The following is a 22,494-nucleotide window of genomic DNA, read 5'->3' as shown; positions in this document are numbered from 1 at the left end:
TCTGGAAGCCATTGAAGGTAGAGGCAGCGGCCACAGTGTATGCGCCCATGTTCTCCAACAGGAGAACAACGCCGTCGTTGACATGGTACATCAGAGTCCGGTCACTAGTCCAATCGTCTTCCTCTGTGAAGAAGACATCAATAACCCACGTTACCACCAGGAAGTGTCACCAATAACACATTTTCAGACTGAATAAGGGGAATTTTCCCCATAATGAACACTCTTACCGTCAATGCCAGGCTCTTGAATGATAACTTTCTTGGCAATGATGTTGTCTGCCCGTGTGTAAGCACATGCCTCTAGTAGTGGCCTGGATCAGCAATGACCCTCACGCCAGAGTCAGCTGGGAAATACAGCCAGGTTGATTACAGCCGTGATCTGTCGATGACAAAAGAGGAAAAGGGCTTGAATTCACTATCTTTCAAAAATAGCAGATCTACAAGCTCGTAGCACGGCACTCTGTGCCACGCTATGAGCTTGTAGATCTGCTATTTTTCAATAGCTAGAGTATATAACAATGCTTAAAACACCAATGGGTTAACTTATGTAATGCTTACTGATGCATAGACAAAGTACCTCTTCAAAGTTTAGCCTGAACCAGGGAATCTACCATCGATGTCTAGGACGGTCACTCATGTTGTATCCCCGCTCATCCTAGAGACAACAACAGAGGATTCATATAAGTTCTATTCAAAATAATTCTATCTCATGCCATTTCCCATGCAAGTATGTATCACGATCATGTCCCTAATAGTACTTGTGCCCTACTCACCTCCATGTCGAAGACACAGCGGGCATCAGAGATGGTCTGGAGTCTCATGGAAGCTGACGTCCATCACGTCCAGTCCCAGCTCCTTGGCCTGTTCCAGCAGACCCCGACACGACATGATGAGGGCTCCAAATGTCACACTCAGACGGCACACTGCCTTGGAATCATCTGCGGCAATACGCAGAACCAGCCTGAACACCAAGCAAAACGCACATTAGAGTACAGTGTGTATTGCAACAGGGCAAGGCAACTCCGAAAATTATATATATAAAATTAGGTTTTATAAAAAGAAAAAATACCTCGCTTTACCGTCTAGTAGATTTCAGGCTTTTCTGTGACAACTTCTTTTCTCCTAAAAGACATTCCTGATGTAAACAAGGAAATGGTTCGGCATTATACTTCCATGTTGAACTCTATAATGTTTAAAAAACTGTGTTCTCTTGTCACAGTTAATGGAGTAGCCTACAACAAGGCCAATACTTACAATTCCAAAGCAGATCTGACTTTGTGACCTGCAACACAACACAAAATAAATGAGGGGATTTAAAATTGATGCCAATTAATCGCATGCAATATATCAGTGGTTCTCAACCGTTTTACACTACCACCTCAGAATATATGTGGCTCTCCAAGTAGTAAAGTAAAACCATAATAGCTTATGTAAAAATACAATAGCATATGTCTTTATTATTAGACTGCCCATCATTAACACAGGCCATAATAATGTATTTTAGGTAATACAGTTGTCACACAATGAGACTGACAGACAGACACAATACGCGCTTGCACGCAGTCACACACACACACACACACACACACACGCACACGCACACGCACGCACACACACACACACACACACACACACACACACACACACACACACGATAGAGATTGTAATGGTGGTCGTGGTCTATTTGTCCCGTTTAGAAAACAAATAGTTTGTCTTTCAGGCAGCACTGCAGACGTTCGTCTGAGATGCGACGAGCTGCGGGGGTTAAATGCTTTATTTAGCCTACAAAGATCTTCTTCCACCACTCAAATCGCATGACATTAAGAGGTGGCTTTTTGTGAGTGTTATCCTACTATAACACCGGGGCTCCACCGGGCGCGTTGTCTCCGTCGCGTGCAAACGAACCGGGGAAATTTGAATGCAGTCACGCGGGCAGTGGAGCCACGTCCCTTCATTGATTAAAAAGGGAACAACTGTGACTGTTATCCTGTCTGAAATGCACTGGCTAAGTGAAAAGGTTAGCCTAGTATGCTACATAATCTTCTGTCACACTCTAGCCAAACTATTTTTTTTTTACCCCAATCAGTTCTAGACTTCTGACGGTGTTTACATATCGTCAGAAGTAGAACTTACTGTAGACCAGTACACTATTTGATTAACCATGTTATATTTAGTGTCGCCCTGTTTCAAATGAGTACTCACCAGAATGCAGATGCACAGCTTAGCTTCAGTCCGGACCGGAATGCTCGGCCGGGTAAACAGCTCCCGCGGTCCCGCCTCCCGACTGTAAACTTATCCTCCCGCGAGTTGGAAACGATATAGTCTAGCTGCGCACCTGGCTAAGATATGCAAATGTTTCATAGTCTAGCACCTGGCTAAGATATGTATAAAACTAACTATTGTTGCTGTACTACTTATGCCTAATGTCTGCCAGCCTGCCACGCCACTCTTTCTTCCCCCTTTCTTCTTCTTCCCATAAGGCATTGCGGCTTTTCTTGACAAACTAATACATGTTAAGTTAATTTGAATCTACACTAAAACATTGTAATGTATTTGAACTAAACATTATTTATTCATCACATTACTATAAAATGCAAAGTACACTTTACACTTTTTTTATTAGTTATTTATAAAACTTAAATAGTATATTTACATTGTACTTTTAATATTTTAGTTAATACAACAGGATTCAAAATCTGGGCTAACAGTGTGGGCCCCCTGGGATATAAACAAAAAGTTGCCCATGCCGATGCCATGTCCAGCTTTGTCAGGGGTGGGAGCCTTGCCCGGACCAGAGGACGATGATGGTGGCAAAGCTGGCCGTGATGAAGACGATGTAGAGGACAAACAGCAGCCGGTCGATGACCAGCCCTACCTTCAGCCAGTCCTGTGAGCCCTGGCTGTCCTGGAAGTGGCTGTCCACTTGCGTGCGCACGGCCCGCAAGTCCCGCGACAGCTTCCTCAGCTCCCTCAGGGCAGGAGTGACCGCGTCAGTCGGCGGGGGGGTGTTGCTGGAGGACCTCCTGGCCACGCCCACGACGAGGAGACCAGGCTGGGCTTCCCTGCTCCTCACTGTCAGGGCAGGAGTGAAGGCGTCAGCCGGTGGGGGGGTGTTGCTGGAGGACCTCTTGGCCACGCCCGTGACGAGGAGACCAGGCCGGGCATCTCTGCTCCCTTTTTGTCAGTTTGAAAAAAAAGGGGAAAGTCAGGTCAGTGGTTAAAAAAAAAGGTTTTGGTATCAAAATGTACTTAACACTAATTATGCTAATGACGTGTACACACATCTTTATAATAAAAACGGGACGTGTATAGATTTCTTTAGGTCATTTTTATTGATATCAAACCATTTTATATCTTTAATTTTATTTATTTTTTAATTTTGGCCTTTCCTTCTTCAGCGATCCTAGTCCGGTTTTGTGCATCACTTCCTTGTTTACGGCTAGAATGAATAAGAAGGATAGTGCACGGAGGCGCGGCCATTGACTCCAGTGCATTCTGCCAAAATTCCGGGTAGTTTGGCTCCCATGAAAGTGTCCATGAAAGTGTCATGACGCAGCCCAGTCACGTGACCACTTCTCTTCCTTCTCAGAGCTTCCGGGCAGACAAAATTTGCTCATAACTCTAAATCTAATTGTGAAAGTATGGTCTCATATCACCAATGTTACCTTGAGCATCTGGGTTGAGGTTGACCGTGACCTTTTTGCTCTTTGGTTTAGATTTAGCAGAGAGCCCGGTGACACGGGCCAGGTATCGCAGCACCAACACGTTGAGCCAGTGAGGCACGGCGGGGAGATGGCTGGAGCTGTACTGGATGTTGGTGATGAAGATGGTCTCCAGCAGGCTGGCCACCATCAGAGCCAGGCTGATGGAGAAGAACACATCTACAGAGAGCACAACGGAGAGGGGAAAAGAAGAAGGGATTTCTTGCATCATGCAGCCAATCTAAAGACTCACAAATCAACCTGTAATTTAAATCAGTGGTTCTCAACTTTTTCAGGCCGCGACCTACCCCCAAAATAATATTTGAACTACACAAGACTTTGGATACAAGATTCTAGTCTAATTTAGTTTTTTTTTATCTTTCAAAAATGTTTTCAACACTCTAGAATGCCCATAAGTCCACCCTCCGATCTACGTGGCAGGTTAAGACTGAGGATAGGGTTAGTGACCTACGTGGCCAGTTAAGACGGAGGTTAGGGTTTGGGATAGTGCTATAGTTCAGAATTATGGGAGGTCGGAATATTGAGTGGTCGGAATTAATTACATGCATGGCACCGAACTGCCAGGAACTGGACCCCCCCCCCCCAACCTGACAAGCAATGGAATGGAATTGTCGGAGCTGAGCTAAAGTGGCAGGTTGATTTAGTTTTTTGTTTTCCAGTTCAAGTTAAAACCTACAGCAGATTAAAAACATGGCAGTCTAGTAAGAAACACAGCTGCACCAAACAAACAAATAATGAGTGTGTTAGGGCCGATTCATACTCCTATTTTACAGCCGAATAAAAGTCGGCTCTAAAGTAGATTTGCAAAGGCGTGTCCAAAGCCAAAGGGGCAAATGTGCAAGCACGATAGACCGTGCTGGCACACCTAAAATCAAACACGGCCATTAGTAATTTGATTTACTGCTGCTTACAATGGAGCTTTTTAAAATCCTTATTTATTTTCAAAAACATATATTGGGGATCCTTACATCACTGTGTACAGCTTGCCATGTTTTTTTTTCTCTTTACCCTACTGTAGTTTTCAACTGAAGTGCATGAGGGGGGTGGGGGGACTTCAGCCTGGTGTCTTTCCCAAAAATTGAACCTGTAATAAAGGACACTCACTGATGAGAGGTGTGTTCTCTCCGGTGGCCGGCAGCAGGTCGTTCATGATGAGCAGGAAGACGGTGTAGCCCAGGATGAGGGTCATCTTGAAGGAAGAGCGGTCCACGTTGGCGGGAGGGAGCAGGAAGCTGAAGAGGTCTACTGTGACCAGGAAGCAGCTGGGAACCAGCAGGTTGACCACGTAGAGGGTTGGGTGTCGTCTCAAAACAATCTGCAAGTGAGAGTTGAGTGCCCGAGGTAAAACATCCTCTATAGCTACCCTCACCAGCGAGTCAGAGCGTTTTCACTAACCTTTGAAAAAACATAGTATATTATTCTTTACGACGAGAGACCAAGTAGACTGTGCCGTCGTGAAAGTCCGCAAAAATGGGTAGAAAAAGGTAGAAAATCCATTACGCACGCTCAGAGCTCTGGTGGGTCAGGGATGGAGTTAGAGAACGCTCAGAGCTCTGCTGGGTCGGGGATGGAGTTATGTAATTTTTCACCTCTACCACTCTTTCTTGGATATAATAACATCAGATTAAGGTAAGAAACCATTTGATTCTCCTTTAAAAGCACAGTTAAGTGGTCAATGGGCTTCTTCACATTCAAGGCAGTAAAACTCCCAAGCAAGCTGGTGACTTAAACATTTGACTGGCAAATACGGCACATTGACTAGGGGGGATATGAGATACCCTTTCTGTCCCTATCGGTATCGAAACATTAACTCGAATGGCGCTGAGTCGGCTGAAGCGGACTTTGCAGCGCTATGCCCGGCGGCTCCACTTATTTTCTCGTGGTTCCACTTTTAGCCGTTTATGGTTGTTTGATTGATTGAATACTTTATTAGACAGAAATGTAAACACTTTTGTTTTTGAGAAAGGCATTTCCGCATTCCAGTCCAGGGACGGCACAGTTTGGTCACGAATCGATATGCCTTTTGGGGAGTGAGAGTGCATTGGCTCACATTTTTTGTGATGCGTTTTATCTCTTGGTAGTTACACCAGGACTTACAAAGTATCTTATCTCTTGATAGTTTCCCTCAGGTTGCACCAGGATATGCATTTCCCTTTTAAGGTCTATGAGCTCCCATTCTCCAACGGTCCTCATCTCTTTTCTAGAATCCTCCAGAATCTCCTTAGCTGTGCTCTTCCCCATCACCGTCTTTATGTCAGAATCTGAAATGATATGTTTAATAAACAGTTGTTCATTTGATAAATAAAAGCTATAAATAATCTATATTGCTAACAGAACCTGAGATGTGGTGTTAGCCCAATATACTGTTATTATTGGTTTGAAGCTCGTCTGATATAATGTATGACTCCAAATACCCATGACCAAATTATGGCCTAGTTTTACTCTTAATATTGGTTTAATTGTTTTCTATTGTTTGTCTGCTTCTTGCGTTTGTATTTTTGAGAGGTGCTAACCGTTCCAGTGTATGGCTTCCTGAAATTCCGGCATAGGCCAGCCAGATCTATGGAGTTTTAATGCTTGTTTAAAGCCTAATTAAAAATAACCGGTCGCCAGCCAAGTCTATGGACTGTAATGTTTGTTTAGGGCAGTAAATGACAACGTAAGACGTCATCTGGCTGATATAAATACTTCCCTCGCTGCCTGCACCCCTCACTTCACACGAGTGTGATGTTTTGAGTGGTGGACTCCCGGAGACCCCCACATGGTAACTGTCATTTCTATATATCGTTTCGGAAGTGGGGCAGCTCGCCGGAACCGGGCAAGCACCCTGGCCATGGTCCTGTGGGTCTGGAGCTTCCAGGGACCCCGGGGACCCCCACACGGAGTTGCACCACTCACTTCACACGGGTGTGATTTTGGTTATCTCTTAAAGCTGCTATAAGCAATAATATGTAAAAATGTATATATATATTTTTTGGCTTTCGCCTTTATTTTATAGTTTTTATTGAGGTAGGACAGTAAGCTGACAGGAGAGTATGGAAGTGCTCGTTAGATATCACTCAACTGTCCTGTGTACCACCTTTTTTGAATTAGCACATAATGCAAGAGGCAGCAGGATATTGCTTTACTGAAAACGAGTGCTTCCAAACTCTGATGGAAACATGGCCGCAGTCTTCAAATGGTCAATAGACAATATAGCAGCTCACATACAGTATTTCAACAGAACCTCTTTGGAGTTGTTGTGAATGTGTGACGTCCTGTCTGTATGTCTGTCTGTCTGTCTGTCTCACCAAAGTGAATGTAGGGTCCAAAGGTCATGGTGCAGTTCTGGACGTCGAAGGGGAATAAGTAGATCTCCATGCGACAGGAGCTGACCACTCTGACTGGCCTATCATCATACACGTGACCCGTGTTGTCCAGGTACACATAAGGCATGTTAGGAGAGGTGTCTTCACCCATACTGTACCAGGAGAGGGAAGGGAAGGACAGAAGTGGATTTACCTTCAGAAGATGTCATTTTTTCTATTTTGTATGTGTCTATGGAGTTAACATTACTCTAATAGACCCCATGTGTGGTTATAATATTCAAATGTCCTCCCTGAGTATTTTTGAGGGTTGCTAGCCCCTCCTATACACAGGTTTAATGTTTGTCTTCAGTTCAATGTTTGGGAAAATGTACGTCATAATGTGTCATTTACATCATATTGTCTCTTTATTGTTAAGGCGTTTAATGTTTTTGGTTGCACCGTTTGTTTTACAACACCATTACATCACCTAATAAACATGAGTTAGACTTTAATATATTAGCGCCCCTCACTTCACACAGGTGTGATTTTTTGGTTTCTTCCTGAAAGCTGAATGCCTTTGAGTCGAAAGGCCCAATTGAAATACATCACTTTAGTGTCATCTTAACTCTAACCCCCCAAAATTGGCCATTCATTTTTCCCCATAGTGATTTAAAAAAATATTTATACTTTTAATACTTTTACATTTTTCTCTTTTCACAGAAGGGTGTTATGGTCATATCAGTAATAATTTCAGAAAATAATTTCAGTGGAACCAGAAAACCACACCTGGTTCCACCTACACCAGCTACAATTTCTTTAATTTAGTCAGAACAACTCAAGAATGGGTGGAATATATATTTATTAAATATAAGATGAGCAATATATTAATTTTTGTAGGTACTCAGATCAAGCGCATCAGTCCCAGCCATATAGGGACTCCGAATCCCCCGTACCTACGACAGGCACAAATGCTCATTTGGTAACTAGAGCCTCCATCTGGCGGAGCAGGTTAAACTAGAAATATTACGAATACGGAATGCAACCGACACAGACCTCAAAATGTATATATTTTTTTAATCGTTCACTTTCCAACTCATCCTCAGCGTAAGTGTAACTTACAACTCGCCGATGCGCATGTCAGGAATCCACAGATTCTCACGAGGGACGGAGACTCTCCTCGCCCCACATTCTGTAGGATCCCAGCTCAAATCCTCAATGTCCCACTCCTAGATATAGACCAAAACAAACCAAAATCTGAAAACATTATCGAAATCAGTAATCAGAATATCACAATCACACTGCTAACTTGTGCACCAGTATTGATTTTGTCCACTAATACTATGACTAAAAATGTTGACTATCTTTTTTTCACTGACTAAATAAAAACTAAGCGATGGTGACTACAACTAAGACTACATATGTTGACAATTTCGTCAACAAATACAAAACTAGAAGGGGAGAACCGGAGAAGAGACCCATAGAACTTAAAGACAAGTCATTGTTTGGTTTGGTTGCTCTCAGGTGAATTTTTTTCAGCATGCAACCAAGTGTAAAATCGCAGCACAAACATATCATGCTTTGGGCAACCAAATAGTCAGCAGCACTGCTCAAACAAGCAAAAACGTTAACACTGACAAATACTTCAGTGTGAAGACTCGGAGTAGGGCCTTTCAAACAGGAAGCGAGGATCGCAGGCGTTGTTGCCTGGATCAATGACAGGTCTCCTCCAGGTCTGCTCAAGAGGGGCGCGACAACGCAAGCGTAAAAACAATCACACCCGTGTGAACTGAGTGGTGCAACTCCCCTCCCTCCTCTCTTTCTCTCTCTCTCGCCGTGCTCAGGTAAATAATAATATACGCTTGGTCTCATTGAAAATGAACTACAGTATAGGCGCGTTATATCGCTTCACGTTTGAAAGGCCCTTTAGACCTATATCTAGCCCACGCTGGACAAGACCTACGCTGTAGAGTTAGTATCATTTTTTGGGGGCGGAACTTGCAGGATTTGGGCGGAAGTACTGCTTAAAGAAATGACGCTGACTCTTTACAAATCCGTTTACATCTCCGTGAATGAAACAAGTGTTGTGATTTGTCGAAAAAAAAATTTATATATATCCGGGGGAAATACATCTGACGGACGTTTCGGCACCACACTTCCGCCGATACCGCCTTGTGACCAGGCTTTTCTCTTCGCAGATGAGTAAGCCTGAGACCGAGGCTGTGTTGAACTGATGGACCATTGTCACCCTTTTGCCCCGGCACTATGCAGGGTCTTGTTTTTGGAAAGGTGGAGATTGCATTTTGGAAAGATGCTCTATTTTTTTTTATCAGCTCTAATTCTGAACAATAAAGAAAAAGAGCCTTTAGTCAGAAATATAATATTTTTAAATGAATTTCTATTATATTGTTGATACATGAATACTTACCAGAATTTGCCATATGAATGATGTAAGGACTTGTAATTTTTCATTCTAGAGACATTTGAATTTAGAGACAATCTTTAGAAAATCATTACACTGATTCAAAGTAAACTGTATTCATGAATTGTACTATGCTGAACAAAATTGTATGTACAGAAATGAAACTGTGAAAGGAAAACCATGTACTCACCACTTCTAGAATTCCCACTAGGGTAAAAGTAACGGAAACCGTTGTCGGTGTTGAGAAGTTTCTTACTGGACGTATTAATTTCTTATTAAATAAATTCTCCTCCAGGGCCTTGAACAAGGACACAGGCGTTGGACTGCTACAATTCAATGCTGCTGCCCAACCTGAATGTATGGTATGGGGGAGACAACAGAACCTGAATGTATGGTATGGGGGAGACAACAGAACCTGAAAGTATGGTATGGGCCTGGGGCCATGTTGATTTTGTCGACTAAAACTATGACGAAACATGTTCGTAGACTACCATTTTTCACTGATGAAACGAAATAAAAACTACATTAAAACTATGACGACTAAAACTATTGACAATTTTGTCAACAAATAAAAACTAGACTATCGTATACCACTGGTGTAGTCGTATAGCATTCATTATCTTACCGTGAAGCAACACAACACAGAAGACCAACTCAGCAGATTTCCTTAGATCCATCATCTTGAGTCTCTGCTAAACATTCTAATCATCCTATGAAACATCAGACAAGTATTAGAAAAAACTCCACTCCACATCAGCTTGTCTGAGGGTATAAACACAAGATGTCTTCTCTCGCAAGTCACACGAATGCATATTAAAACTCAAACACGGTCACACTGGGAGAAACAATGATGGCTTTTTGGAAAGAATGCAGGTGGGGCTGACAGTATAGGCTTACACGTGTGTGATATACTATACAGTACCTTTCACCTGAGTTGGTGCGTGTGCCTGTGTGCAAACAGCTGGGGGACTAACTGTTTATCCAGGCTGTTTGTTCAGTGGCAAGGTGCAGTTTAACTTAAGGTCGAGGAACCTTAATTTATAAAGCACATTTTACAACTCAGAGTTTACAAAGTGCTGTACAGAACAATAAAACCAAACTACACACTGTAGCTAAACACAGAGAACAGCAAACACACAAAAAATACAAAACGGATACAAAACATGGACCAAGGAAACTCAACCGGGGTTAAAAGCCAAGATGTAGAAGTGGGTCTTTAGGTGGGATTTATTTTAAAGGTCTCAATGGAGAGGGCCAGTTTGACATTGGGGGGGGCGCATTCCATAATTTGGGGGCTATGATGGAAAAGGCTCTATCCCCTCTGGTCTTTAAGCGGGTCTTCTTGTATCTGTACTTTACTTGAGTATTTCTACTCTCTGATCCAAATACTATTACTGCACTACATTTATATAAAAAAGGGGACATGTTTGATTGACAGGCACACTGGCCCTGCAGTGCCAGCACTTATGGCCATGTCCATTGACAATGCATTGGGCTCTTGAAGTTATATATTTCGAAAACTGCCAATTCTTTCAAAGTCAGAATCTCATCTGAAAGTATGAAGGACTAGGGAGGGTCCAACGTTTTATCACTTAGGTTTTAAATGTGAAATATCTAAAAAACGACAAAACATTTCAAAGTAAAAAGTTCAGGCCTGTGTGTTATTCACAGTGGTGCATGTTTTTAAATTGTGAATGGATTCTCCAGGTGAAAGTATGGATGAAGAATATGAGATGTTTCAAAATCCTCCATTGACAATTTCAAATATTCAAGAGATTCAGCACGATTCCACAGTAAAGTATGTCAAAGTAGGACTAGTTAGGTGTCTAGTTACTAGTTAGGTAAGATCACTATAGTGGTGCCGCTGCTGTTGCAGTGACCCCACAATAAGTGGACGTGGCAACACTGGCCCAGAATAGGAACGGTAGGATTCACGTGGTCAGTCAGTAGTGTTGGAAAGTAACTAAAGTAACTTATTAGGCTAGTATCCATCCATCCATCTTCAACTGATTAGCGGAGTCGGGTCACAGGGGCAACAGTTCCAGCAGAGCGCTCCCTCTCCAGAGCCGGTCTAGATCTAGACTCTAGTCTGTACATGTGAATTATCGGATGTGGAAGGGCGGGTGTTAAACCGTCCAGAATAAATTGGGTGACACAAAATATGCAATTACTGGGGGCGAGAGAAACAAAGTAAAGTAAAGTAATTTAGTTTTGGCAGCTACAGTATAGGGAGACATATGTAAAGTTATAATATAAGTAACTGGTAGGTAATATTATTAGTGTTTTTGAGTAACTTTTCCAACGCGCATGTGGTTAACGGTAGTGAGTGATGATTCAGTTGAGAACAAGACGCCACCAGGCAGTAAATCACACTGGTTCTAAAGTAGATATACAGTAGACAGAAGCAGGAGCACATTGTGTGCTGGGCACACAGTCATGTGATAAAGGTTACATTATACATTATGAGTTGGTACATACAGTGTGTTGGTTGAGAAAATATTGAAACAAAAAACCTCTGAAGTCAATGGATCGTCAAACAACTTTTACAACTGTAAGCAACTAACTCCACCCCCTCTCCCCTGTGGCACACACACAAAGCAGCATGGCTGCTATGCAAAGACAGAGAGTAACAAACAGGGTTTTTCCCTGTAGTGTAAACTATAACAAAAATCACACCTGTGTGAACTGAGTGGTGCAACTCCCCTCTTTCTTCCCCCCCCCCCCCCCCTCCTCTCTCAACGCATCAACGCCCACCAAAATACATTTTAGTCGACTAAATCAACTGTAGACAAATGCTTGGCCTTCCATTTACATTCTGTCACGTGACACAATTTGTATCTTTCTGGCTAATTCTGTCTGTATAGGGGAAAACAAATAAAAATCGTCTATTTTAATGGCAGTTTTGAAGATGTTTTGGCTCTCTGGAACGGAATGTCCAATCTGCTCAGTTTAAAGCTTGTTGGATGCGTGACTTTAAGCAAATTGATTGGCGGGTCAGTCAAAATTTCACCGCAGGCCGGAAGGGGCCTGAGTTTGAGCATCACTGCTTTACGTTACCGCCTTTCATTACGGCAGGACAAGAGGATCTGCCCATGAGGGTAGTCAGCTCCTGTCATGCACCTTGACATCTACACCTTCCCCTTTGACATCCAGAACTGCACTCAATTCAATTCCTTGTTTGTTTCAGATACAAATGGCTAGTGTAGTTGCTAGGCAACACACTATTGTTGAAGAAAGAAATGGCAGCTAGGGTACTACACTTTTTTTTCCTTTTTCTTTCTAATTATTTGATCGACTCAAAACATTGTGTTTATTGTGATGACATTGTCACAACAATAGTTGGCTTTGTCCGAGGGTTAAATGTCTTTCAATAAATACCTTTTGACCCCCAGGGACCCCCTGGGGACGCCCACATGGTAACTCTGTCATTTCTCGACCATTTCGGAAGCGGGGCGGCTCGCCGGAACCGGGCCGGTACCGTGGCCGCGACGGCTCCGTCTGCAGCATCCCTGGCCTCGGCTCCGTCTGCAGCATCCCTGGCCTCGGCTCCGTCTGCAGCATCCCTGGCCTCGGCTCCGTCTGCAGCATCCCTGGCCTCGGCTCAGTCTGCAGCATCCCTGGCCTCGGCTCCGTCTGCAGCATCCCTGGCCTCGGCTCCGTCTGGGGGCCAAAAAGAAAAAGGTTCGGTCTGTCTGTCAGCTTGTTTTGTGGCAAGATATGTGATAATAATTCACTCACATCATCACGCCCAGTGTAATTGTCTGGGCATTTCACCACAAATATTTACATGCATTAATGTATTATGCAAATATGAGTTTGTATTGTTTGTACCACATCTTCTTGGAACAACTTCAGGAAATGAAGGCTATACCTGAGCGTCAACTCAGGTGACCATGTCTGATGATGGGTGTGGACAAACATGACAATGTTAGCTTTGTGGTTGTTGCTGCGTGACAGGGACTGTGGCGTGCATCGAAAAAGGCCATGACGCTGTCAGGTAACTTTGGCTGTTAATCTTTTCCATTTCGAGACACAAGACTGGAGACAGGCAGGGGAAGTGATTAGTGCAAGTGTTGGACAGGACGGACATCACAGAGTGGACAAGTTTTAACGGTTTTTATTAACCACTTCCCCACAGAAGTATTAAACCAACAAACAAAATATCAAACAAAATACATTTTACTGTCAGGTACTTTACCAACTCAGAAGAACAAAGGAGAACAAAGGAGACCTGGAGATGCCAGCCAAAACAGGAGAATGAGGGGGGGCCAGGCCACCCCCTGTAGGGGGGGGCCCAGGCCACCCCCTGTAGGGACGTCGAAGCTGTTTCTCCCCTCGACTAACTTAAAACCAACTAACTACTAATAACGAAAACTATGACTGTCGGCCATCTCCAGGCCAAACTGAACTAAATTAAGTTTAACTGAAAAGGTATTGGGACTGAGTTGTTGCTGGGTCTGTGTCTGCCTTGACACTGAGCTGGCTGGATTTTATAGCAGAGGGCTGCAGCAGAGGACAATTAGGGGAATCTGCTGCAGGTGTGCCAGCCTGGGTGTGTCAATCTGAGTGGGGAGGAGAGACAGAGGATTAGACACAGACAATGATTGAATGACTGAGTGTGTGTGTGTGTGTGTGTGTGTGTGTGTGTGTGTGTGTGTGTGTGTGTGTGTGTGTGTGTGTGAGTGATGTCATGGCAACACGCAACAGAAAGCAATGGAGAAAAAAAGCTGTTACAGTAGGCTACCTGTATATACATCTTTTCGTATACGTATATTTAACACCACGACTCCTCTTGACCTTGAAGGTCACCACAAACCAACGCCTCGGCTTTGGGTAGGTCAGGCAGAGAAAGACGAAATATAATGGGAAACCGTGGAGTTGTTATACGACATACAGCATCACAAGGGATGCAGAATATGTATCATCAGATAATAAAATCTATAAGCCATCGGATATCCGAGGGCCATTGCTTGTCAGCTTGGGATCCTGCATGGAATATGAAAGAATGGTCGAACCCTATTGCCACCCCATGTAAACTGAATGATCCAACAAAGATGTTTATTCACCGATCTCCATAACGTGCTATACTTCAGTACTGTACTTCAGTACAATTTTGAAGTATTTGAAGTATAGATTGTCAGCATTACATCCATTCATACACCGATTGCCGCGGAAAACATGTAAGGCACCAACTAGCACATCAGGAGCAATTTGGGGTTCAGTGTCTTGCTCAAGGACACTTTGACACTAACTCTAGGGGAGCCCGGATTCGAACTGGCAACCTTGTGATTACCATCCGGCCACTGTACCCCTGACCCACCGCCGCCCCAAAAATGGGACAATCTTCATAATGCATACTTTCTACATTTGGTACTTTAAGTACATTTCGATACCAATATAGTATACTTTCACTGCAGTAAAATGCTTAGTTCATTCAATGGTGGTGGCCACCTTGGTTGGACCAGAGGATGATGATGACGATGAAGCTGGTGACGATGAAGACCACGTAGAGGCCAAACAGCAGCCGGTCGACGACCAGCCCTATCCGGTGCCACTCATGGGAGCTCTTGCTGCTCTGGAAGTATTTGTCCATCTGCATGCGGATGGCGTGGAGGTCACTGCCCAGCCTCAGCAGCTCGTCCACGGCAGGAGGCAGAGTCAGTGGGTCCACTGCTGGGGGCGTTTTCAGTGGGTCCACTGCTGGGGGCGTTTTCAGTGGGTCCACTGCTGGGGGCGTTTTCAGTGGGTCCACTGCTTGGGGCGTTTTCAGTGGGTCCACTGCTGGGGGCGTTTTCATCAAAGACCGCAGAGGGTCGAGGCCGGTCTTCCGAGACGCCGCCGCGATGTAGATCCGCGGTTCTCCGTTGGCGACGGGACCATGCTGGACATCCTTGCTGTTCACTGAGTTTGAAAAGGGGGAAAGTGAGATGATGTTACAGACGGTAGACAGTGATGTTCTGGTTTCTGTCTTTTATTGATATACTTCAAAGGCTCTGCGTGCTCAACGACAAAGAATTAACGGTAACACTTTATAATAACGCATTTACTGCCAGGGCAAATAAGTAAATAATTCGGCCCCTGCCTGTGATTCTTCGTTTTTCCTTACCCTTAGTAGTCACAGGACATTTATCTCCAGTACGAATGGAATTGTGCATGGGCTAAATCTCATCAAATGGTCGTCTGTGGCTCAAATGGCAAATAAATAATGGACATGGACTTGGTATCAAAAAGGTTGAATAGAAGAAGGGTGTTAATTTACCGAGGGGGGGGGGGGGGGAGTTTGAATATGGCCAGATAAACATTACCTTGAGCTCCTGGGTTGATGAAGACCGTGACCCTGTTGTTCTTTGGCGCAGTGGGGACGCAGACGACGCGGGCCAGGTACTGCAGTACCACCACTCTGAGCCAGTGAGGCACGGCGGGGAGATGGCTGGAGCTGTACTGGATGTTGGTGATGAACACGGTCTCCAGGAGGCTGGCCACCATCATGGCCAGACTGAGGGAGAAGAACACGTCTGTGTGTGTATAGGGGAACAGAAAATGGAAAGAACACTGATGATGAAGGCTCAGATAGCCGAAAGGTGTAAGGGTTCGATCAAAGACTGTAAAAATGGTACCCACAAGGGTTGGAACAACTACAAATGATTCCAGAGTGCGGCACGGCTGCGGCTCATCAGAGATGGGTCAAATGCAGAGAACAAATCTCGCATGCAGCAATGTATGTGTCAAATAGTAGGTCTTTTTAACTCACTCATGAGAGGTGTGTTCTCTCCGGTGGCCGGCAGCAGGTCGTTCATCATGAGCAGAAAGACGGTGTAGCCCAGGATGAGGGTCATCTTGAAGGAGGAACGGTCCACGTGCTCGGGGGGAAGCAGGAAGCTGAAGAGGTCCACTGTGATGAGGAAACAGCTGGGAACCAGGAGGTTCACCACGTAGAGGGTGGGGTTTCTTCTTAAAACCAGCTAAAGTGAGATAAACGGGTATCGCCTGAGGGTCAGTGAAATGATGATCCAGAAAAAAGGTGTCAACTCTTTTGGTGGTTAGTCTGAGAAAGATGACCCTTGCATACGTTTGCCTGCAAAAATATTTTGTTGTTACATCAAACTACATAAAATTAAAGTCAATAGAATGTAAACACAAGAGACTGTCCTTCACCCATGGCAAATATGAAAAGCCTCTGCCAAGATGTAATTATAAGGCATGTCATTTGTTGGCTTACCTCTTATCTTAAGAGTTACTCCACCCATATTTAGTTCAAACATGGGAAAATTCTCTTTCTACTGCTCCGGCACCTAAATATGGAATGCCCTGACACCATACCATCCATTAAAGCATGTGTATCACTGGTTTCTTTCAAAATTAGCCAGTTGATAATGGTAAGAGAACTAATATCTAATTATGAGTCAGAAAGTCCTGGACAAAATGAAAGTGTTCTTACATGGAATTCCAGCTCTGAGAAGCTCCCCTCAGTTACGACCAGGGTAGATGGTTGTGCTAGAATTTCTTGGAGGTCCCATTCTGCCATCGTCTGAATGATACCACTGGACTCTTCATAGATCTCCTGGCCTGTGCTGCCCATAACCAGCCTCACGTCAGAAGCTGCAACAACAGTTTGCGAGGGACAGAACATCACGCCCCGCTTTCAATACATTCCTGAGTGAGATTCTGAGTTGACGTCAGTTAGCAGTGACTACCGTAATACCGGTAAACATGGCTGTTTTTGACAGAAGAAAGCGAGTGAATGAAAAAAAGAAAGAAAATAAAACCACATACAGTATACTTTTCCCCCGTAAACTAATGCCCTACTTGATTACATACTACAGTACAGCATCACTCAAAGGGATTTAGAGTCCCTATGGTCGGAACTGATGCGCTTGATCTGAGTACCTAAAAAGCAGATCCAATACATTGCCAAACCATAAATATATTGCTCCCCTTATATTCAATAAATATATATTCCATCCATTCTTGAGTTGTCCTGACTGTAGTCCTGTCTGTCTGTCTGTCTGTCTGTCTGTCTGTCTCACCATAGTGAAGGTAGGATCCGAAGGTCAGAGTGCAGTCCTGAGTGTCGAAGGGGAACCTAAAGATCTCCATGTGACAGTTAGTGACCGCTCTGACTGGCCTATCATCATACACGTGGCCCGTGTTGTCCAGGTACACAAAGGGAGTGTTGGGAGAGTTGTCCTCATCCATACTGCAGCAGGACAAAGACAGGAAGGAAAGCATGGAACAGAATGGAATGGTAAAGGACGGTTTTAGGGTTAGTTTAATGTACGTGTAAGTTCAACAATAATTCGGATGTATAAATAAAAGCACTGTGATAAAGAAACAAACTCCAAGACAGAGGAGCCAACCGTTGAGTGGGAGATGCCACTAATCTAGGTTACCGGTTCCCCCAGACAGTCTGCCCAGTCCGTCCCTTAGGCTTAGCAAGACATTTAACCGCTAACCGCTTACAGATCTGCTTTTTGAGTGGTGCAACCACTCCAAGGAACAGAAATGTCCGTGTTCACCTATGTGACTATGTCCGTGTTAACCTATGTGACTACCAGTAAGACGCGCAAACGCGGGAAGCGAACGCAGCTCGTACATATTTGGGTTTTGGACGTATAGCTGCTTTGGGGACTCCTTATATGGTTATGGCTGAGTCATGGTGACGTAATCATTCAGCTCCATAAGGGCACAAAAGCGGGACAGACACACACACAGACAGACAGACATGATCTGCTAGGTCTCATAGTAAGTGCTCACTGCGTTCGCAATGAGCACCAGTATGACAATGAGTACCAGTAGGGGCGCTGTTGTGCCAGAAACAGAGAGAGAGATAGTGCTGCACTGTTGCCTGCTAATGAGAGAGAGAGAGAGAGAAAATGAGAGAGAGAGGGGGGGGGGGGGGGGGGGGGGGGGGGGGTTGGAAAGAGGGGAGTTGCACCACTCAGATTTTTTATTTAATTTCAATCCTGAAACAGTAGGTAGGATTTAGACGTTTTCGGCCTCATCATCTAAATGTGTGTTAAATTCAATCAAACAATCCCCTCTACTTGAATCCCTGCCTAAAACAACAGTCATAATTTGTCATAATTGATGCCATTTTCAGCACCCATTATGAAAGCTACAGTATTTAAACTATGACGCTCATCTGAAGACCTGATGAAGCCCTACATGTACTGTACATGAGCAAAACATTACTTTTGGTTAAATACATAAAACAATACGGGAGAGCAGTTCGTGTACAGGCATTCACATTTTACGCATCCGAAGACTGGCACAAAACATGAACTTTACAGAATTTCATCGAATTAGGATATGTGTTTACAGAAGGCAGTGCTTTTTGTCATAAAATAGGAGGAGAACATACAACTCGGCGATGCGGATGTCTGGAACCCACAGCATCTCCCGAGGTACGGAGACTCTCCTTGCCCCACATTCTCTTTCATCCCAGCTCAAACCCTCAATGTCCCACTCCTAGATGGAATCAGAAACCACAATCAGACATGTGTAGGGATCACATTTATTTTTATTTTTTTAAGTTTAAGTTTTAAGTTTCATGTCATTTCTTAAAATGCTCTACTATCGTTTCAATCTTAACTCCAATGCTATAAGAAAAATGGAAATATAAGGTATTGAATTCATGTTTTGCTGTTGAGATGTGAACACTTACAAGGATTTGCCATAGGAACGTTGTAAGTGACTGGGCTTTTTCATTCTAGAGAGAATGTTCAGAAAATGTTCAGTGACAGGGGAAACAACTACATTTTAAAATAATTGGAAGCTGCACAGTTAATACACAGTGCATGTTTAGACAGACATGACAATGTTTAAGAAATACACCTGTACTCACCACTCCTAGAATTCCCACTATGGTAATATGAACGCTGACTTCTGTTGGTGTTGTGAAGTTTTTTACAGGGCGTATGAGTTTCTTACTATTACTTAATACACTCTCCTCCAGGGCCTTGAACAATGACTCAGGAGTTGGACTGCTACAATTCAATGCTGCTGCCCAACCTGCATTTATGGGAGGGAAACAATGTGAGTTTAATGTTGGAATGAATTCACACAAATGCATTCCAATAAACTCATACCTATGGCATTGCAACAGTAGTGAGTATAGGTCTCCCTTTTCCCTTGTACTCCGCACCATACACTAAGTACATTCACTCAAGTACTGTACTTTCAGCATGACGACTTTATACACACACACACACACACACACACACACACACACACAGTACATCACACACACACACAGAGTACATTTTGATGTTTGTAACTGTGCTCAAGTACACTTTTTATTCCGGACTTTTACTTGTAACAGAGTATGAGTACTATATCTGCAACAAATTATTTTCAGTGTCAGTGCTCATCCTCAAAAACAAAACATACACACAATGAGTTGTATTTACAGTCATACAGTCAGACTCATAACTAATCCTATGTCATTTATTTGCATACATTTCAAAAGCATACCGCATAGCATCAGAGGTTCCCAGTGTCCATGTGGAGTGAAAACTGAGAAGCTCTACCAAACAGTAGATTGTTAAACATTCATTCCAGTGTTTCTTACCGTGAAGCAACGCGACACAGAAGATTAACTCAGATTTCTTTAGATCCTTCATCTTCTCGAGCCTCTGCACAGCGATTTTCATTCCATTTATTTTATTTTATTTGATCACAAAGCAAAAAAAAAACTAAAAGGTTCTGTCTGTTCCATCAGCTTGTTTTGTGGCAATATGTGTGATAATAATTCACTCACATCATCACGCCCAGGGTAATCGTCTGGGCATTTTCCCACAAACTAATATTTACATGCATTAATGTATTATGCAAATATGAGTTTGTATTGTTTGCACCACATCTTTTTGAAACAACTTCAGGAAATGAAGGCGTCAACGCAGGTGACTGTCTGATGATGGGTGTGGACAAACATGACAATGTTAGCTTTGTGGTTGTTGCTGCGTGACAGGGACTGTGGCGTGCATCGAAAAAGGCCATGACGCTGTCAGGTAACTTTGGCTGTTAATCTTTTCCATTTCGAGACAAGACTTTGATTGATTGATTGATTGAAACAGTTTGTAGAATTACAGTACATTTCAAGCACAAACTCAATACAAAGACTGTTAACTGTGAGTGGACGACCCAATTAAGCATTACACTTGTTTACAACAGGGTCCACATTGTTCAATTCATCAAAACATTTAGAGACATACAATTAGACACTTCTATGTAGTTAAAGAACAGAACAGGAATTCATCATATATAAGCAAAAAGGCAAAAGATACATATACAGTGAGGGGAAAGGGGGGCGGATTCAGATTTTACAGAGGCCAGTTTCGAATTGCAGCCGTCCGTAGGTGCCCTTTGAGAGCGGTTTTGAAGGAGTCAAGGGATTCACATGTCTTAATGACTGTTGGTAGGGAGTTCCACATGACTGGAGACAGAGACATAGAAATAAAGATACAGTAGAGATGGCAGGGGAAGTAATTAGTGTTTAAGTGTTTAATTCAAAGTGGTATATATTGTGTGAAATGTGTATCGTCATTCCGTGTATCTACAAGCTCCAAGTGTAAGATGGACACCACCAGGCAAAAGAAAACCTGGGAGGCCCAAGACCACCTGGCGCAGAACTGTGACGCAGGAGCTGGAACAGATGAATCTGTCCTGGGGAGAGGCGCAACATGCTGCCAGGGATCGAATGAAATGGAGAGCGCTCATTGAAGCCTTATGTCCCATTGGGGACGAAGAGGAGTAAGTAAGTAAGTAAAGTAAGTAAGCGCTTGCTAGGCCTACACTCTCTCAATTAGGGATTTTCCCAGAGGTTAATTTCACTGATGTGTACAACCTTTATTCAAATAGTTAAATTTGTATTGTTGAGTGCGAAGCTTGAACAATAGGTTAATTTCGGACCGCAATAAGGACACAGGCCAAATGCCATTGCACACCAACAAGTATATGCGAGGTGTGTGCATAGCCGCATGTGAAACTATATCGTGCTGTATTTTGCTCTCCATTTCATGAGGAGAGAGAGAGAGAGAGAGAGAGGTGTGAATGGAATCGCATCACATATATGGCACATCTCTCTTATGTTTAGGTAATTAAGGGCGTACCTGACAATGTGCATGTGTAACCCTTTAGTTATCAATTACAGGGTACAGGACTAGTTACTAGGTTCGGAAGAGCAGTAAGCAAGAAGAATGATTTAGACCACAGAGCATAGGTACAGTTTAGTATTAGCCCGATGGCTTGTATTACAGCAATAAAATAATAGAACGGAAGATACACAATGACAATAATCATACAAGACAATAAACAAAAGAAAACAACTGTGCTTGGACAGTTGAAAGTCACCAATAAATACCTCCTATTAACTCTATGCTCCCACAGGAAAACAGGTAAGTACTATTTTAATCCTATTTTAGTCCTATTTATTTACTATCTAATTTAGTTGTCCTTTTCAGGTTTTAAATCTAATCTAATGTAAGTAAATAAGTTAAGTTGGTTTTAAGTAACCTATTCCTTTTTTAGGTTCACAGTAAGTATCACTTTTAACCAAATGAAATGTAATGTTATGAAATCAAAACACTTTGTTATTTATAAATTCACCTTTGTTTCACCTTTAAACATAAACATAAACTTTTTAAACAATCACTATATCAACAATCACATTACAATTCCCATGAACTTAATAATAACCCATAAATGTCATTTAAAAGGTATTAAAAGTCCAATGAACTTCCCACTGTGTGTGACAGTAAGTATGGAAATGAATGTGTGTAGCTCAAAAGTTCACTGAGAGTCCATCCGGGTGTAAGTATTCAGTGTTCAGTGTATTGTGAATTCACTGTACAGTATGTCCATCCAGGTATGGTAGGTGTGTGCAATGTGTATGCAGTGGAGGTGCACTACAAGTGGCTAGCACACTGAGAGTCTCACTGTGTGCTGCAGTGGTACCACACCACACTACCAAAGGCTCAATTTCTTATCTGATTTAATAGTGTGGTACGAGGCGTCAAAAAAACAGCTCCCGTAGGATTTTTGTGCTAAAATTGATTTTTTTACAGATC

The 22,494-nt window shown here is 43.2% G+C and overlaps 1 protein-coding gene across 1 annotated transcript; it reads right to left on the bottom strand.

The window, feature by feature from the left end:
* Positions 1 to 797: 797 nt before the first annotated feature.
* On the bottom strand, positions 798 to 20,135 carry LOC308320166 (uncharacterized protein; the record flags this gene model as incomplete). The annotated part of the gene is made up of 17 exons (XM_080770484.1): positions 19,998 to 20,135; positions 19,272 to 19,438; positions 19,092 to 19,136; positions 18,789 to 18,895; positions 17,455 to 17,624; positions 16,866 to 17,026; positions 16,179 to 16,389; positions 15,733 to 15,942; positions 14,879 to 15,328; positions 14,244 to 14,254; positions 12,906 to 13,087; positions 7,012 to 7,181; positions 5,819 to 5,982; positions 4,826 to 5,036; positions 3,665 to 3,880; positions 2,792 to 3,173; positions 798 to 960 (listed from the first exon to the last, which is right to left on the bottom strand). Exons 1-17 carry the CDS (start codon positions 20,077 to 20,079, stop codon positions 798 to 800), a joined length of 3,102 nt encoding a protein of 1,033 aa, XP_080626610.1. The 5' UTR covers positions 20,080 to 20,135.
* Between the last annotated feature and the right edge of the window lie 2,359 nt (positions 20,136 to 22,494).

This window comes from Protomyctophum bolini (assembly GCF_963924005.1).
Source record: "Protomyctophum bolini genome assembly, chromosome: 8".
NCBI lineage: Eukaryota > Metazoa > Chordata > Actinopteri > Myctophiformes > Myctophidae > Protomyctophum > Protomyctophum bolini.
The sequence above is the reverse complement of the archived record's forward strand: the minus strand, read 5'-3'. Positions and strand labels throughout refer to the sequence as shown.